General features: G+C 46.5%; 1 protein-coding gene across 3 annotated transcripts in view; it reads left to right on the top strand.

Moving 5' to 3' along the window:
• CHCHD6 (coiled-coil-helix-coiled-coil-helix domain containing 6) overlaps positions 1–16,141 on the top strand; it is a 275,458-nt gene that overhangs the window by 9,322 nt on the left and 249,995 nt on the right. For all 3 annotated transcript variants that reach the window (XM_040408576.1, XM_040408574.1, XM_040408575.1), the window contains exons 2-4: positions 9,492–9,609; positions 9,697–9,763; positions 12,525–12,669. In XM_040408576.1, the coding sequence (XP_040264510.1) occupies positions 9,492–9,609; positions 9,697–9,763; positions 12,525–12,669 (330 nt within the window). The remainder of the gene's footprint in view (positions 1–9,491; positions 9,610–9,696; positions 9,764–12,524; positions 12,670–16,141) is intronic.

The raw sequence follows: 16,141 nt of genomic DNA, 5'->3' as shown, positions 1-16,141 counted from the left end.
CAAATTTTAAAAAGTGGGTGGAGCTACAAACAGCCAATCAGAGTTCAAGCCAACATCCTGTGGTTTCTTCAGAAACAACACCATCTAGTTATGTTGGCTTGAAAAAGCCAACATACTGTTATTCGATAGTCCTCCTCCTCCTCCTCCTCCTCCTCCTCCTCCCCTTTTTTCCCATAGACTTTGACAGGGTACATTTTCAAATCGCTCCCACTCGCCAGGCTTTGACGCTAAAGTCACCAAACTTGGGTCACTTAGTCATGGGGTCAACCTGAAAATTTATGTCACATTTTGGGGACATTAAAAAGTGGGCGGAGTCTACAACACCCAATCAGATTTTCCCTATTGACTTCAATGAGAAACCTTTAAAAAGCTGTCACCCCAACCATCCAATGACTTAGGTGCACCCACTCCGACCCTTAGGTGCACCCACCCCGACCCTTAGGTGCACCCACCCCGACCCTTAGGTGCACCCACCCCGACCCTTAGGTGCACCCACCCCGACCCTTAGGTGCACCCACCCCGACCCTTAGGTGCACCCACCCCGACCCTTAGGTGCACCCACCCCGACCCTTAGGTGCACCCACCCCGACCCTTAGGTGCACCCACCCCGACCCTTAGGTGCACCCACCCCGACCCTTAGGTGCAACCACTCCGACCCTTAGGTGCAACCACCCCGACCCTCTGGGCCCCCAAAATCCAAGTTTTTCCCATTGACTTTGACAGGGAAAATTTTCAAATCGCTCCCAGTCGCACAGATTTAAAACTAAAGTCACCAAAGTTGGGTCACTTAGTCATGGGGTCAACGCGCAATTTGTTAGAACATTTCGGAGACCCTAAAATGTGGGCGGGGCCACACAGAACCAATCAAATTCTCCCCATTGACTATAATAAGATGTTCAAATTGCTACTCCTCCCACAGATTTAGGAGTATATATACCAAACTTTGCAATCTTGGTCTGCACATACCCGAGTATCTTGCTTGTGCTTTGTTTCCCGATCCCACCCTCTGGGCCCCTAGGGCGGGCCCCCGAAAACCTCTTTTTTTTTCCCATAGTGTTTTATTGGAAAAATGCAAACGTTTGTCACTCATACAGCTTCGGAGTGAAACTCACCAAACTTGGGTCACTTAGTCATAGGGTCAACCTGAAAATTTATGTCACATTTTGGGGACATTAAAAAGTGGGCGGAGTCTACAACAACCAATCAGATTTTCCCTATTGACTTTAATGAGAAACCTTTAAAAAGCTGTCATTCTCACAGTATTTAAGTCACAGCACCCAAACTCAGCAGGGTGGGTCAGTGTGTGACAAAGGTCAAAATTTATAAAAAGTGGGCGGAGTCGACAACGGCCAATCAAATTTTAGTCAGTTGTTTTAATGGGAAAATTTAAAACTGCCGCTGCTCTTAGACTTTTATTGGCACAGTCTTCAAACTTGGCACAGTTGGTCACTGGAGGACTGGGATTCAAATTTAAAAAAGTGGGTGGAGCCACCAACAGCCAATCAGATTTCAAGCCAACATCCTGTGGTTTCTTCAGAAACGACACCTTCTAGTTATTATTTTTATTTATTATTATTATTCTTAGCCGCGTTTTCTATACGCTACTCCTTCTACAGTTTTGGGGCTACATACCCCAAACTTTCTACACTTCTTCGACCTATAGCGACTCGAGTTGCCTGTGCTTTTATAAGCGATCCCACCCCCGGGGCCCCCATGGCGGGCCCCGGAAGCCCCCTTTTTTCCCATAGACTTTGACAGGGTACATTTTCAAATCGCTCCCACTCGCCAGGCTTTGACGCTACAGTCACCAAACTTGGGTCACTTAGTCATGGGGTCAACCCGAAAATTTTGGGCACATTTTGGGGACCCCAAAAAGTGGGCGGAGCCACACAGAACCAATCAAAATCTCCCCATTGACTGTAATGAGACATTCAAATTGCTACTCCTCCCACATTTTTAGGAGTACAAATTCCAAACTTTGCAGACTTGGTTGGCACCCACCCTAGTACCTTGCTTGTGCTTTGTTAACCGATCCCACCCTCCGGGCCCCTGGGACGGGCCCCCAAAATCCAAGTTTTTCCCATTGACTTAGACAGGGAAAATTTTCAAATCGCTCCCAGTCGCACAGATTTGAAACTAAAGTCACCAAACTTGGGTCACTTAGTCATGGGGTCAACGCGCAATTTTTTAGAGCATTTCGGAGACCCTAAAATGTGGGCGGGGCCACACAGAACCAATCAAATTCTCCCCATTGACTATAATGAGACGTTAAAATATCTACTCCTCCCACAGATTTAGGAGTATAAATACCGAACTTTGCACTCTTGGTCGGCACATACCCGAGTATCTTGCTTGTGCTTTCTTAACCGATCCCACCCTCCGGGCCCCTGGGGCAGGCCCCCTGAAAACCTCTTTTTTCCCCATAGAGTTTTATTGGAAAAATGCAAACGTGTGAAACTCACCAAACTTGGGTCACTTAGTCATGGGGTCAACCTGAAAATTTCTGTCACATTTTGGGGACGTTAAAAAGTGGGCGGAGTCTACAACAACCAATCAGATTTTCCCTATTGACTTCAATGAGAAACATTTAAAAAGCTGTCATTCTCACAGTATTTAAGCCACAGCACCCAAACTCGGCAGGGTGGGTCAGTGTGTGACAAAGGTTAAAATTTATAAAAAGTGGGCGGAGTCTATAACCGCCAATCAAATTTTAGTCAGTTGTTTTAATAGGAAAATTTAAAACTGCCGCTGCTCTTAGACTTTTATTGGCACAGTCTTCAAACTTGGCACAGTTGGTCACTGGAGGACTGGGATTCAAATTCAAAAAAGTGGGTTGAGCCACCCTGACCATTAGGTGCACCCACTCCGACCCTTAGGTGCACTCACCCTAGTCATTAGGTGCACCCACCCCAACGATTGGGTGCAACCACCCCGACCCTTGGGTGCAACCACCCCGACCCTTGGGTGCAACCACCCCGACCCTTGGGTGCAACCACCCCGACCCTTGGGTGCAACCACCCCGACCCTTGGGTGGAGCCACCAACAGCCAATCAGATTTCAAGCCAACATCCTGTGGTTTCTTCAGAAACGACACCTTCTAGTTCTGTTTTATTATTCTTCTCCGCCCCCCCTTTTTCTATACGCTACTCCTCCTACAGTTTTGGGGTTACAAACGCCAAACTTTCCACACTTCTTCGACCTATAGTGAGGTAAGTTGCTTGTGCTTTAATAAGCGATCCCACCCTCTGGGCCCCTGCGGTGGACCACCGAAGACCCCTTTTTCGCCATTGACTTTGACAGGGAAAATTTTCAAATTGCTCCCACTCGCAGTTTTGAAGCTACACTGAATTTTTTTTTTTGGGGAAGGGGTGAGACACCCAAAGGTGGGTGGAGCTAGCAACAGCCAATGCAAATTTAGCAATTTTCGATATGCTACATCTGCCACAGTCTTAGGAGTACAATTACCAAACTTTGCACACTTGTTCGGCACATACCCGAATAGGTTGCTTGTGCTTTGTTAACCGATCCCACCCTCCGGGCCCCTGGGGCGGCCCCCCGAAGATCCCACTTTTTGCCATAGACTTTCATTGGAAATTTGTAAACTTTTGCAAGCCACTACAGCTTTGAAGTTAAACTCCCCAAACTTGGGTCACTTAGTCATGGGGTCAGCCTAAAAATTTCTGTCACGTTTCGGGGACTCTAAAAAGCGGGCGGAGCCACAAACAACCAATCAGATTTTCCTTATTGATTTCAATCAGAAAATGTAAAAAGCTGTCATTCTCACAGTATTTAAGTCAGAACACCCAAACTAGGCACCGTGGGTCACCTGGTGACTGGGGTTAAAATTTATAAAAAGTGGGCGGGGTCTACAACAGCCAATCAAATTTCAGCTATTTGTTTAAATGGGAAATGTAAAACTGCCGCTGCTCTTAGACTGTTAATGGCAGGGTCCTCAGACTTGGCACAATGGTCACTGGAGGACTGGGAATACAATTCTGAAAAGTGGGCGGGGCCAAAAACAACCAATCAGATTTCTTTGATTTAAATGGAAAAAATTAAAAATGCTGCCATTCTCACATTATTGATGTCATGGACCTCAAATATCACAAATGTGGTCATTGGGTGTCTCCACTTCACTTCAAAGTTAGAAAAAGTGGGCGGAGCCACCAACAACCAATCACAATTTCACTCATTGATTTTCAATAGAAAAAAATAAAACGGCTGCCATTTTAAGACATTAAATGCCGTAATTCCCAAACCTTAAAGTGTTAGTCACTGGGTTACCGTGGTTCACATTTAGGAAAAAAAAGGGGCGTGGCAACAACAGCCAATCAGATTTCAGCCTTTGACCTTTAAAGGGGTTCTGCAGTTTGTTTACGTGACGTCACTGGGCCTGCGGTAAACAGTGAGAAGGCCATGGCGTTCCTGGAGCGCTGCTGCCTTCTCAAACAGCTGATCGGCGGGGGTCCCGGGTGTCGGACCCCCGCCGATCAGATGCTGATGATCTATCCAGAGGATAGATCATAAGTTTAAATAAACTGCAGAACCGTTTGTTTAACCCCTTAAGGACACAGCCCTATTTCACCTTAAGGACCAGGCCATTTTTTGCAAATCTGACCACTGTCACTTTAAGTGCTGATAACTTTAAAACGCTTTGACTTACCCAGGCTGTTCTGAGATTGTTTTTTCGTCACATATTGTACTTCATGACACTGCTAAAATTGGGTCAAAAAAGTTAATTTTTTTGCATAAAAAAATACCAAATTTACCAATTTTTTTTAAAAATTAGCAAATTTCAAAGTTTCAGTTTCTCTACTTCTGTAATACATAGTAATACCCCCAAAAATTGTGATGACTTTACATTCCCCATATGTCTACTTCATGTTTGTAGCATTTTGGGAATGATATTTTATTTTTTGGGGATGTTACAAGGCTTAGAAGTTTAGAAGCAAATTTTGAAATTTTCAGAAATCTTCAAAATCCCACTTTTTATGGACCAGTTCAGGTTTGAAGTCACTTTGTGAGGCTTACATAATAGAAACCACCCAAAAATGACCCCATTCTAGAAACTACACCCCTCAAGGTATTCAAAACTGTTTTTACAAACTTTGTTAACCCTTTAGGTCTTCCACAACACTTCATGGCAAATGGACATAAATTTTTAGAATTTAGATTTTTTGGAAAATTTTCCAATATAATCAATTTTTTCCAGGAAAAAAACAAGGGTTAACTGCCAAACAAAACTCAAAATGGGTTGCCCTGATTCTGTAGTTTGCAAAAACACCCCATATGTGGTCGTAAACTACTGTTTGGCCAAACGGGAGCACGTAGAAAGAGGGGAACGCCATATGGGTTTTGGAAGGCAGATTTTGCAGGACTGGTTTTGTTTATACCATGTCCCATTTGAAGCCCCCTGTTGCACCCCTAGAATAGAAATTTCAAAAAAGTGACTCCATCTAAGAAAGTACACCCCTCAAGGTATTCAAAACTGGGTTTACAAACTTTGTTAACCCTTTAGGTGTTCCACAAGAGTTAATGGCAGATGGAGAAACAATTTAGAAATTTCTATTTTTTTGGAAAATTTTCCATTTTAACCCTTACTTTATTACTGAAAAAAATGGGTTAACAGCCAAACAAAACTCAAAATGAGTTGCCCTGATTCTGTAGTTTGCAGAAACACCCCAAATGTGGTCGTAAACTACTATTTGGCTAAACGGCAGGACATAGAAGAAGGGGAACACCATACGGTTTTTGGAAGGCAGATTTTGCTGGACTGGTTTATTTACACCATGTACCCTTTCAAGCCCCCTGATGCACCCCTAGAGTAGAAACTCCATAAAAGTGACCCCATCTAGGAAACTATGGGATAAGGTGGTTGTTGTTTTGGGACTATTTTAGGGGTAAATATGATTTTTGGTTGCTCTATATTACACTTTTTTGAGGCAAGGTAACAAAAAAATAAAATTCTAAAATTTTTCTACATTTGCTATTTAGTTTTGTGGAACACCTAAAGGGTTAACAAAGTTTATAAAGTAACTTTTGAATACCTTGAGGGGTGTAGTTTCTTAGATGGGGTCACTTTTTTGGAGTTTCTAGTCTAGGCTACATCAGGGGGGGCTTATAATGGGACATGGTGTCAAAAAAAAAAAAACTGTCCATCAAAATCTGCCTTCCAGAAACCGTATGGAGTTCCCTTCGTTCTATGCCGTGCGGCTATATAGCCATTTACGACCACATATGGGGTGTTTCTGCAAACTACAGAATCAGGGCCATAAATATTGAGTTTTTTTTGGCTGTTAACCCTTGCTTTATTACTGGAAAAAAAGGATTCAAATGGAAATTTTGCCCAAAAATGGATGTTTTGGCACCGTTTTTATTTTATATTTTTAACGCTGTTCATCCGAGTGGTTTGGTCAAATGTTATTTTTATAGCGACGACTTTTACGCACGCGACGATGCCCAATATGTATGGTTCTCAGACTTTGGAGACACTAAGAAGGCATCATAAAACTGCGGCCCTCCAGATGTTGTAAAACTACAATTCCCACCATGCCCTGCTGATGGCTGTAGGTTGTCTGGGCATGCTGGGAGTTATAGTTTTACAACATCTGGAGGGCCGCAGTTTGAGGATGCCTGCACTAAAACTAATATTTTTTTGGGGGAAAAAAATTGTTTCTGTGTCTCCAAAGTCTGAGAGCCATAGTTTTTTATGTTCTCTAGTGGACTGTTGGAGATTATAAAAATTTAGTACTCCATGGAAGTGTGATACTCCCTGAAGCAATCGATAACGCAGAGGCCCGGATGATCGGGGCAAGTGTCACACTGAGTGGTGGTGTCCTTCCGTATCCCCCTCTTGTGACACACTCTGCACTTTTTTTGGGTTCGTCCCTTCTTTCCAGTATGGGGGACCACACCTGGAAAGTGTTGGCCAGGGACGATCCGGGCGCCTCCAGTTCCTGAGGTACTCCGGCCTGCTCTTTCCTAGTCCGAAAAGATCAGGGCCTTGAGGACTGCCTCATAGAACTGGAGGAATGTCCCTGTGCTGCCAGCGCTTCGGGATAGTACAAAAGAGTTGTACATGGCAACCTGTACCAAGTAGACCGCAACTTTTTTGTACCATGCCCGGGTTTTGCGCATGGCGTTATATGGCTTGAGGACTTGATCAGAGAGATCAACTCCTCCCATATACCGATTGTAGGCGACGATACAATCGGGCTTGAGGACCGTTGCCGCGGTACCTCGCACAGAGACGGGGGTGATACCGTTACCGTGGATTGTGGACAGCATAAGGACATCCCTCTTGTCCTTATACCTGACCAGCAACAGGCTTCCACTGGTAAGGGCACGGGTCTCACCCCTTGGGATAGGTACCTGGAGGGGGTGGGCAGGGAGGCCGCGTTGATTTTTCCGCACGGTCCCACAAGCGAACGTGGATCTGGCGGCAAGGGACCTGAACAAGGGAATGCTGGTATAAAAGTTGTCCACGTACAAGTGGTAACCCTTATCCAGCAGTGGGTACATAAGGTCCCACACGAGTTTCCCGGTAACACCCAGAGTGGGGGGACATTCTGGTGGTTGAATCCGGGAATCTCGCCCCTCGTACACACAAAATTTGTAAGTGTACCCTGAGGTACTCTCACAAATTTTGTATAGCTTCACGCCATACCTCGCCCGCTTTGTGGGAATGTATTGGCGGAAACTGAGTCTCCCCTTGAACTCAACGAGAGACTCATCAACCGCGACCTCCCTTCCAGGTACGTAGGCCTGCTGAAATGTGGCCCCAAAGTGATCGATGACCGGCCGTATCTTATCTGGTGGTGGGGGGATGCGGGGGGGCAAGTGGCAGGGGGGGGTCTGGGGTCTGAAAGCTGAAACAAAAAAGTTTAGAATAAATGTGTTTTTTTTTTTTTTTTTTTATAACTTTTCCCTTCTTTCCCTGCCTAACGGTGCCTCTCCCTCACTGACCCTAACCTACCTGGGTGGCGATGGGTGCAGGAGGGTGATGGATGGCGATTAGGGGGACACAGGAGCTGGTGCTGGACGATGCTGCACGGTCAGGGTGCTGGACAGGAAGAGGGAGGGGAGAGAGGAGCGCAGGAAGTTTGAATCTCGCGCCTCTCTCCCCTGCACCAATCAGCACCCTGGACAGCGGCATTCAGCACCAGAGCCAGCACCGCCTCTCCAAATCCTCGGACTGCGATAGGTGGTGTATAATTATGCCACCGATCGCAGTCTTTTTCCGGTTCATCGGGTCACAGGACACCCGAATGGACCGGAAACGCAGAAAACCGCAGGTCTGAATTGACCTGCGGTTTTCTGCGATCGTCGATGTGGGGGGGTCAAATGACCCCCCCCTGCATTGTTACAGGATGCCGGCTGAATGATTTCAGCCGGCATCCCGTTCCGATTAACCCCCGCGGCGCCGGCATCGCTATTTAAAGCCATGACGTACCGGTACGTCATGTGTCCTTAAGGACTCGGGAGACATGCCGTATCGGTACGTCATGTGTCCTTAAGGGGTTAAACACAGTTTAAATGCCAAGTGTCCCAAAACTTAGCACAATTACTCACTGGGTGACTGCGGTCAAAATTTAGGGAAAGTGGGTGGAGCCTAAAACAGTCAATCAGATTTCACCTATTGACTTCAATGTAAAACTTTCAAATACTGCCATTCTCACAGTTTTAAAGCCAGAGGCCAATCACATTTCAGCCATTGGTTTTATATGGAAAAATTTAAATTGCCGCCAGACTGTTAATGGCAGGGTCCTCAAATTTGGCCCAGTCAGTCATTGGGTGACTTGGGTTAAAATTTTAATAAACGAGGTTAAACAGACTTATATCTTGCTAATATCTCTAGCGTTTTCAAGCCAGCATCCTGTGGTTTCTTCAGAAACGACACCATCTAGTTTAATTTATTATTTTATAATTTAGTTCATAGTTTAATTATTTAATTGCATTTTTCCTTGTGCCTTATAGTGTATCTATAATGGCAGGTTATTACATAATGATATATCTTGTCGTGGAAGATCCAAGATCTGGAAATGTCATGTTTCCGCCTATGAATATAAGGGTCCTTGTGTTCCCTCTAGTGGTCATATTGTATATTACACCTGATGAATTTCGGTCATAAACCGTATTTTAACAGTAACGTTTTTGTTAAAAATTGCATTTTTTTTTGTATTTGCCTCCTAACATATCACCCAGGCTCAGAGCAAAGACTTATATGTCACCCTGTATTAGGTTCTTTAGACTTGCTCAGTTGGACGACTTCCACTCAGCGGGTCGTGCCTTTGATCCAACCCTATTCTGTGGACATCGGTGAAAATGCCTGTTACTTCTGAAGTTGCCTCTGTCCTTATTATAGAAATTGTTGGGGTACCTAGAATACCCCTTACCAAAGCTCATTTGCTTTAGTATGTGTGTGGTATTTTGCTGCAGTGTAAAGAAAAGGGGACAGAAAGCAGCTTGAACTTCTCTCGTCTTTCCTGCAGCTTTCCGATGACATGGTAAATCGTATGAAGGAGTCGCAAAGAGGTGAGCAAAGCAATGTGCCAGGGAGCACTCCATCAGCTCAGACTCCTAGGGGGGAGCCTGCAGCAGAGGCCAGAGGTAGGTGATGTACAGATTATGTAAGTAGTCGACCAGCTGATGTTTTCTCTTTGTTACTCGGAGTAATAAGTCTCCCTTTAACTACAGGCTCTGAGCGAGCAGCTGCAGGAGGAAGCAAGCAGACGACATATGCAGAGGATGAACTGTACAGGAGGTCAGTGGCCGTAGACCAGAAACTCGACATAAAGGGAACTTGTCCCATAATTAGCCGTCATATCCCTTGTAGAGATGAAGCATATTTGCCATAAACAAGCTGTTAAAGGGATGTTCGCACGTCATCAAAATATTATTTATCATTAAAGAGTAACTAAACCTTTACATAAACTTTTAATATGTTGTCCCTAAGGCTACTTTCACACTCGCGTTTGGTGCGGATCCGTCATGGATCTGCAGAAACACATATGTTCAAATAATACAACCGTCTGCGTCCGTTCAGAACGGATCCGTTTGTATTATCTTTAACATTGCCAAGACGGATCCGTCTTGAACACCGTTAAAAGTCAGTGGAGGACGGATCCGTTTTCTGTTGTGCCAGATTGTGTCATAGAAAACGGATCGGTCCCCATTGACTTACATTGTGTGTCAGAACGGATCAGTTTGGCTCAGTTTCGTCAGACACCAAAACGCTGCAGGCGGCCTCCAGAGCGGAATGGAGACGGAACGGAGGCAAACTGATGCGTTCTGAGCGGATCCTTTTCCATTCAGAATGCATTAGGGCAAAAACGGATCAGTTTTGGACCGCTTGTGAGAGCCCTGAACGGATCTCACAAACGGAAAGCCAAAACACCAGTGTGAAAGTAGACTAATGCCCTAATAAAACTCTCTCTAATATACTTTTTTTAATTCATTTTCTATTTTTACTACACTTTTTCCTACCTAAAGCACACCATTCACTGTGCACTTAAAACTCTGTTAACCGCTGACTGCTCAGCATTTTATCAATGGGGCCACAGCAGCGCTGCGAGTACGGGCAGGAGCGCATATTGCTGCTCCTGCCTCTGCTCCCTGGACTATTACTAACTCTTGGCATAGCACATAGGTTCCCTGTACCCATGTACTATGCCAGGATTTGCTGAGCGGAGCGGCTCCTGCTTCTGCCTGTTCCACTAAGCTGAGAGAACTGCATGTGCGCTCTCTTCGCAGGACAGGCATGCCAAGAGTTAGTAATCGTCCAGGGAGCATATTGCTGCTCCTGCCCGTACTCACAGCGCTGCTGCGGCCCTATTGATAAAATGCTGAGCAGTCAGCGGTTAACAGAGTTTTAAGCGCACAGTGAATGGTGTGCTTTAGGTAGGAAAAAGTGTAATGAAAATTAATAATAAAAAGTATATTAGAGCATTAGGGACAACATATTAAAAGGTTTAGTTACTCTTTAAAGCACCATTCATTCCATGGCACTGTACATATAAAACGGGCATACATACATGATAAAGTACAGTACAATAAGCATTAACAAGACAAGTTACAAACTGGTACAGAAGGAGAGAGGACCCTGGTCACAGGAGCTTACAGTCTACAAGCAAATGGCATTTATCATGTGGAGAAAGTTAATACAAGGCACTTACTAATGTATTGTGAATGTCCATATTGTCTCCTTTGCTGGCTGGATTCATTTCTCCATCACGTTATACACGGCTCATATCCAGGAGTTATGACCACCCTGCAATCCATCAGCGGTGGTCGTGCTTGCACACTATAGGAAAAAGTGCCTGCCTTTCTGGTGGTCAGGACCATGGGAGCGCATGCACAGCATCTCCTGTCCCCGCCACCTCGTATCTGCGCAGCAGCAGTGGCCGCAAGCCCTGGAAATGAGCCGTGTATAATGTGATGGAAAAACGAATCCAGCCAATTAGTAAGTGCCTTGTATTGAATGGGTTTTCCATGATTTGTTTTTTACTGATGACCTATTCTCAGGATAGGTCATCAGTATCTGATTGGTGGGTGTCTGATACCAGGGACCCCCACTGATCAGCTGTTTTGAGAAGGCACCGCTGCCTTCTCGCAGCTTACCAAGCACAGCGCCGTGCATTGTATAGTGGCTGTGCTTGGTATTGCAGCTCAGCCCATTCACTTCAATGGGGCTGAGCTGCTCCTAGGCCACGTGATTGATGAACGTGTCGTCACTGGCCTAGGAAAAGCAGAGAGAATGTCACGGCGCTCACAGGAGCGCTGCTGCCTTTTCAAAGAGCTGATCGGCGGGGGTCCCAGGTGTCCGACCCCCATCCATCTGATCAGTAAAAAAAACTCCTTGAAAATGCCTTTAACTTTCTCTACATGATAAATGCCATTTGTTGAAGTACGAAACCCCTGTCAAAGAAATGATCCACTGAAGAGCTATGACTTTTACTTATAGTGTGGCGCCACCTGCTGTTCATTCACTTATACAGTATGGTGCCGCCTGGTTCACTGCAGGGCGGCCAGTGTGTCACTTCTCAGGAAAGTGCCAAAACTTGTGCAGCCATATACATCCAATCTGACCTTAGCAGTGGACTCTTTTGCAGCTTCCAGAAGGGGAAGGAGACTGACTGGGAGCTTACTGGGCACTATGTTTACTTCTGTGGGGAAACTTATTTGGAGATTATATTTATGGCTACCAGTGGGGATCAATAAAGAGATTTTATTTTGTGCAGACAGTGCAAAGTAGTTTAAACCAGTGATTAGTAGCATTTTGGGACTTTTTATATGAACTTGAACTGTAGCGTACCCTTTTATATTTACATATTCTGCTGCAAATACTATTGCTTTACCTATCTTATACACATACATACCACATTTTATTCACCAGTCACATCCAGAGCTGCCTTCAGAAATCTGCATATTTCCAATTCACCCACTGCGCCTCCTTTCCCCCTTTAGCCAGTACATGATACTTTCTAGAAGATCTCTACTTTTTTGACTAGTGTCTTTTTGTGCAGATACGAGAAGGAACAAGCCATCATCCAGGAGGAACTGGGTCGTATCGCCAAGAGAGAGCGCGAGGCAGCTCAGGAGCGGTACAGCTCCACCATCCTCCGTGAGAAGAACTACACCACCCAGGAGCGCAGGAGGGCCGAACAGCTGGTGAGTGAGGAATGTGTCGGTCACCGCAGTACACTCAGCAGGTCAGACGTAAAGGCAGGAAGTGGAAGCGTGCCCCCTGTGAGGTTATTTGGGAGGTTTATGTGTCTGTGTTCCTGACCGTACGTTCATCTGGTGCCAGTACCTGCTGCAGCTTCTCTGCTCCGTTTAATAGGCTGCAGCGCAGCAGCTGACGTGTAGTTAAAGGGTTATTCCCATTTTGTAAAGTGAGGGCATATCGCTAGGCTGTGCCATCACTTTTTTTTTTTTTTTTTTCCTTGGGAGTTCTTCCATGGTATCTGAAGTAGGACCAGTGAAAAGAGCGAGCAGATCTTTGATGCGGCCTCATGTTTATTTTGCAGGAACGTAGTCGCCTCCGATACAACCAATCTTATAATTGCTCTAAACGAACCATTAAAGTTAGGGATCGACCAATATTGATTTTTTTAGAGCCGATACCTATAATCCGTGAACTTTTTAGGCCAATAGCCGATAATTTATACCAATATTTTATATCTCATAATATATATTACATTAGTTGGTAGTCACTGAGGTGGTGGAAATTGGCATTTAGCACTAGTATATTATAAATGTAAATTATAAATTAATAAAACCCTTAGTTGGTAGTCAATTTATAATTTACATTTATAATATACTAGTGCCAATTTCCACACCATCCCCCGCCCTCCTCACTGACTTTATTAGCCCCTATCAGACCTCAGATCAGACCTTTATTAGCCCCTATCAGACCTCAGATCAGACCTTTATTAGCCCCTATCAGACCTCAGATCAGACCTTTATTAGCCCCTATCAGACCTCAGATGAATAAAATAAAAAACTCCTCTCCTCTCCTGCGCTGCGGCTCCTCTTCATCTCGGGTCCGGCGTGTCGCTCCCCTGTGTTCTCCGGCCCGCGCTGCACTGTCACTTGACAGCGTGCAGCGTCAGGTCATAGTGCGCGCACTACGTCCTGACGCTGTACAGGGTCAGGACAGTGCAGTGCGGGCCCCATCAAAGAAGACCAGGGAGGGTGAGTATCGGAAGTGCTTGCTGCGCTTCTTCCCCGCTCACGGCACCCGATGCATACTAGTGAGCGCTTCCATAATGGAAGCGCTCACTTAGTTTTCGCCTTATACGCATTATCGGTATATCGGCAAGGTTAGATGCCGATACCGATAATGTACAAAATCCTGAATATCGGCCGATAATATAGGTATATCCGATAATCGGTCAATCCCCAATTAAATTTATGTTGGACATGGTCTTGTCTATACATCTCCTAATGTTTTTGTCTGCAGCCCCCTTTGTAGACCTGTGGGACTATAAACCAACCCTCTGCTGTCTGATCCTATGGTTATACTCTATCGCATCAGTACCCTACTATTTTCTGCCCTACTAAATGCTAGCAAAAAGTAAGAGTATGCTTGTAAGATCAAGCCCCTGACCGGTGAAGGAGCAGGGAGGCGTAAAGTAACCCACAGGTAATACAGGGTGGCCCATGAAAAAGTCGCCCGCCTCCAGCGATAGTATGACGAGATGAACGAGCAAGTGGATTTATTTTTATTTTTATTTTTTTAAATGGAACCTGTCATCAACTTCATGCTGCCCATACTAATGGAAGCTTAAAGTAGAGACAGGAGAGTTGATTTCAGCGATCTGTCATTTATAAGTTAAAAGTAAGACCAACATCACAATCATTGCAGACTGGGCCTGGAAAAGAGTCCCGGCCTCCTGAGAAGAGTCCTGGTTATTCATGAAGTCTTGCTCTCCTGCTGATGACTGACCGGCTTCTACCTAGTTTTCTCCCTTTCTCTCTAGGAGAGAACTGCCAATCATCAGCAGATGGCGGGAGAGCAGGAGATTATAATAACCAGGACTCTTCTCAGGTAGATCTGATTTTTCTCAAGGCCTGAGCTGCAATGATTATGAGGCTGGTTCTCAGCAACCACTTACTATTAGCTCATGAGCGACACATCGCTGACATCAGCATTTCTGTCACTATTTTATGCTGCCTTTAGTGAGGTCAGCATAAAGTCGATGACGGGTTCCCTTTCTCGCCCATATTCCTTGGGGGACACAGGAAACCATGGGTATAGCTCTGCTCCCTAGGAGGCGTGACACTAAGTGAAAGCTGTAAGCCCCTCCTCCATCAGCTATACCCTTCAGCCTGGAGAAGAGACTGCCAGTTTTTGCTTAGTGTCCAAGGAGGCAAGACACCCCCTGCTTATGCAGGGTTGTTTTCCTATGATTTTTATTTTTGCGTTATTTGTTGTTTTTAATTCGATTTTTTTTTTCTACCTACAGGGACAACAGAGGCGCATTAGACCCCTCTGTTTCTCCCGGGGTTGAGTTGCGCCAGTGCCGGTAATTCCGCACTGCCGCCTCCCCCACAGAAGACAAGGTGGACCAGGGCAGCCTCGCTCCCCTGCGTCCCGCCAGCTCAGGGTCGCCCGCACGCCAAGTTCCTCCCCCGGTTTCCTGCCACTGCGGTGCCAGGAGCTGAAGGGGCGACCCTGCTGGACGGATTGAGGGTGAAGACAGCGGATGGTGAGAGTGGCTGCTCCAGCCTCCCCTTTTCCCTCCCTCCCACCGCTGCTACGTCCCCATGGCCATGGCCACTGCTACATGCACACTGCTACAGCCATTCCCACCACCCCTCCCGAGCCCCCCCCCCCCCTTACCGGGCAATGTTGGAGGGGAGTTTTATCTGGGCACAGAGACGCTGCCTTACAGGGGACGGCTGCAGGCAAGCAAACCGTCTGCCAATTCGCATTGAAGCAGGCGCGGCGGGGGCCGCTTACATGGTGTGAACGGCGCCATTTGATGGCCGGCACTTCTTCACTTGGGGGGTTAAAATCATTTTGCCGCGCGCGGCCCCCCCTGTGGCCCGGCTGTCAAAGAACACGGCCATCCCTGTTCCTGACGGGTCCTCTCTTCAGTCAGCGGAGGACCGTCGCATGGAGACCCTTTCCAAGGGCATTTTTGCTGCCTCCGGTTCTGCTCTCAGACCGGTTTTTGCCTCTGCTTGGGCAGGGAAAGCAATCTCTGCTTGGGGTGCGCAGCTGGAACAGGAGTTGGACTCGGACGTCCCCATCCAGGACCTACGTTCCTTGGCCCAGCTTATTATTCGGGCCGGGAATTTTGTTTGTGAGGCCTCCCTTGATGCGGGAGCCCTTATTGCACGCTCCTCCGCCCTGGCAGTTTCCGTCAGGAGGGAGCTCTGGCTGAAGGTTTGGAAAGCGGACGCTGCCTCCAAACGTTCCTTGGCGGGGCTACCGTTTGCGGGTTCCCGCCTTTTCGGGGTCCGCCTAGACGAACTTATTTCGGAGGCCACGGGTGGTAAAAGCACCCATCTTCCTCAACCCCAAGCCAGGGGCGCCCCCCGCGGACGCCCTGGTGCGTCTCGTTTTCGGTCCTCCCGCAGGGCCTCTGGGGCTCCCACCACAGCTGCCGCTTCGGCTCCTCCCCAGGACAAG

The sequence above is a fragment of the Bufo bufo genome, chromosome 9 (assembly GCF_905171765.1).
Source record: "Bufo bufo chromosome 9, aBufBuf1.1, whole genome shotgun sequence".
Classification (NCBI taxonomy): domain Eukaryota; kingdom Metazoa; phylum Chordata; class Amphibia; order Anura; family Bufonidae; genus Bufo; species Bufo bufo.
This window is presented reverse-complemented; position numbering and strand designations above follow the sequence as displayed.